This window comes from Microplitis demolitor, chromosome 3 (assembly GCF_026212275.2).
Source record: "Microplitis demolitor isolate Queensland-Clemson2020A chromosome 3, iyMicDemo2.1a, whole genome shotgun sequence".
NCBI lineage: Eukaryota > Metazoa > Arthropoda > Insecta > Hymenoptera > Braconidae > Microplitis > Microplitis demolitor.
The window spans coordinates 15,091,480-15,094,605 of NC_068547.1; the positions used below are offsets into that span (position 1 = coordinate 15,091,480).

Sequence of the window (3,126 nt, forward strand, 5' to 3'; positions counted from 1 at the left end):
GTAACGAATATATATACAGTAGAGTCCGTTTATAATGACATCGAAAGGAATTGACAAACACGTCTTAATAAGCGGACGTCATACAAAGCGTTATGTGAAATGAAAAACCTTTTTTATGTAAATAATATGTATGCACTTAAGTATTTTAATACAGAAACATAGTAATTACATATGTACACGTACATATTAAATTAAAATCAAAATTGCACGTAATCAGTACGTTATTATAATAACACATACAAGTGTATTTTTTACTGTAAGTAATCTGTTATTTTTGTCTGCTTTTGTTTTTTCATTTTATTGTAAAAACAGTCTCTAATACTATTGTGTATAGAAGACATGTAGCTATGGTCAAATTATCATTTTCAATATTGCTGTGAACAAATCGTGATAATAATTCTGCAGCTTTTAATGCCTCTTCTGCGGTAGGTAATGGTGCTTCCTCGACTTCCTCTTCCCCATCACTTTCGAGTTGTTCCTTAGCACTAATGTTCTGTACGATATTTTCATCGGTGGGTTCTTCGGATTTGACGAGACCGCTATCGATGTCAACATAATCTTCCCACATTTCTGGTGCTGCTAAAGAATCAGAATTTAGGTTTCGTGACCACAAAGGTAAAGGAATGTCATCTTCTTCATCGAATTCATGTTCTGATATATGAATAGGTAAACCGTTGTGGCTTTCAATGAATCCGGCGTGTTTGAAACAGTTATGAATCGTACTTTGTGACATTTTATTCCAGGCATCATTAACCATCAGAATTGCATCTAGCACCGTTACTTTTGTAGAAGAGTTCTTTTCATTAGAATCAAGACAATTAATCATTTTGAGCACAAGGTTCTTCCTAAACTTCGTTTTGAGTCATCGTATTATTCCCTGATCCATTGGCTGTTGTAGTGATGTTGTATTCGGCGGAAGGAAAGCAAGTGTTATAGACTTTAAATCAGTAACATTTGGATGCGCCGGGCAATTATCAACCAGCAATAGAACCTTTTTCTTCTTCTTCACCAAATCACGATCCCAATCACGAAGCCATTTTTCAAAGACTTCTGACGTTATCCAAGCTTTACGATTGTTAGCATAATCGACAGGTAATGATTTGACACCTTTAAAACATCTTGGTTTTTGTGACTTTCCAATAATGAGCAATTTCTTCTTCTCTGTGCCACTCATATTTGCTGCTATCATGACAGTTATTCTATCTTTCGACAACTTACCTCCACTACAATTTTAACCTTTAAATTTTAAAGTTTTATCCGGCCTTAATTTGTAAAAAAGTCCAGTTTCATCAGCATTAAATATCTCATCATCAGAAAATTGTCTTCGTAAATTCGGCCACACAGATATCAACCAGTTTGTTGTTGAATTTTGATCAACAGACGAAGATTCACCGACAATTTTTCCCGCCACAATGTTATGTCGAACTTTAAAACGACTGATCCAACTTGCAGAACAATTGAAGTCAAGAATACCAAAACGCGAGGCAAAACCATTTGCCTTTTCCTGTAGCATAGGACCGCTGATAGGTATTCCTTTGTTTCTCATGTTTGTAAACCACTGAATTCATGCTTGATCAACATTTTCTTGTCGTGATTTTCGAAGCCTCTTCGGTTTCAAAACATTTGAATTGAACGATAGCTTAATGCGGTTCTTGTTTTTAAAAATCATTGAGATTGTCGAATGACCCACGCCAAATTCCTTTGCGAGACATGAGTTAGATTCTCCATTTTATAATCTGCATATTATTGCACCTTTCTCCTCAATTGTAAATGCTTTACGTCGTTGAGATGACATTTTTTTCACACTAACAAACGAAAAACAATGCGTGACCTTTAACCGTCAATTACTCACTGAGATTCAAAACAAAAACGAGCCACGTGCCAAACGTCGTCGGGAATCAACGAACATTACCGAAGGTGTAAAGAATCATGTCGGTCATTATATATATATATATATATATATATATATATATATATATATATATATATATATATATTGTAACGAATGTGAAGTCAAATAAGGCAAAGTCAAATTTTGATTTGAAATTAAATATGTTAACTTTTAAAGAAAACGAATTGGTTTGGCTCTATTTCCCCCATAGAGTCAAGAGAAAATCTCCAAAACTTCAATGCGATTGGAAGGGTCCTTATGAAATTGAAAATAAATTAAATACCATAGTTTACAGAATTAGGAAAATACCAAATGGAAAATATAAAATCGTGCAAGTAAATCGTCTTGCAGCATATTGTGATCAATAAGAAAAATAAAAGAGAAGTCCGAATGGGGCCCTGAATGATCTCAGCGTAGACGTTGTAAAGGGTTCCCGGGATTCTGTAGTCAATTGGTAAAACTAGGATATCTCTTTTAAACTGATAGAATTGAAAGATTTGTCTGGACGACTTACTAAAGACGTATAGTCCTTAGGGGAAGTCTGGCAGTGGACCCTGAATAGTCACACTGTAGACGTTGCTGGAGAGTTCCCGAGATTCTGAAAGAAGTCTGGCAGAGGGCTCTGAACGATCTCAGTGGTAACGTTGTTCGAGGGATTCCCGGGATTCTATTAGGACTAGGAATGTTTTAAGTTCGATTATTAGTTGAGGAAAGTCGGTCTGAGGGCCCTGAACGATTGGTCGTTGTAAGGGGTTCCCGGGATTCCTGGGCCTTTGATGAGAAACTGGATATTTCTTTTGGTTAAAGTGAGCTCAGCTCAAATCAAAAGTTTGAATTCTTAGGACTTATAGTTGGTCAACAGGATCCTGACTGGAGCTTTGGGATCCATCCAGAGTTGACTTCGTCAGCATTTTTCTTTCGTTAGTGGCCACGACTTTTGAGAGATAGATGGATGCCCTGGAGAGTTTCCGAGGAACTTTTAGGGGGAAAAATTGAAATTCGTTGCAACGTGTATTATTCAATAATCACTGATGTGTTAGCTCGAGATAACATATCGGCATATGAACTGAATGAATCGAGCAGTAGAACATTGAGCATGTAAGATCGAAAATTATTGAATTGATCATAATGAAAGTTTATAAATTAACAACTGACAAATAATAAGACGTAACGATGAAATATGTTTAAGTATAAAATTTAATAAAATGTTAGAGATACTCGTTTTGTTATCTTTA

General features: G+C 35.6%; 1 protein-coding gene across 1 annotated transcript; it reads right to left on the reverse strand.

Annotated features, from left to right (window-relative positions):
* Positions 1 to 292: 292 nt before the first annotated feature.
* On the reverse strand, positions 293 to 1,174 carry LOC103574431 (uncharacterized). Its single transcript, XM_008553877.1, has 2 exons — positions 897 to 1,174; positions 293 to 695 (listed from the first exon to the last, which is right to left on the reverse strand). The coding sequence occupies exons 1-2, from the start codon at positions 1,172 to 1,174 to the stop codon at positions 293 to 295; spliced, it is 681 nt and encodes a 226-aa protein (XP_008552099.1).
* Positions 1,175 to 3,126: the final 1,952 nt, after the last annotated feature.

Coding starts and splice junctions, on each gene's coding strand:
- LOC103574431 (XM_008553877.1), bottom strand. CDS start 1,174: ATGAGTGGCACAGAGAAGAAGAAATTGCTCATTATTGGAAAGTCACAA. Junction 696..896: donor CCGCCGAATACAACATCACT/ACAACAGCCAAT, acceptor TTTCAAACACGC/CGGATTCATTGAAAGCCACA.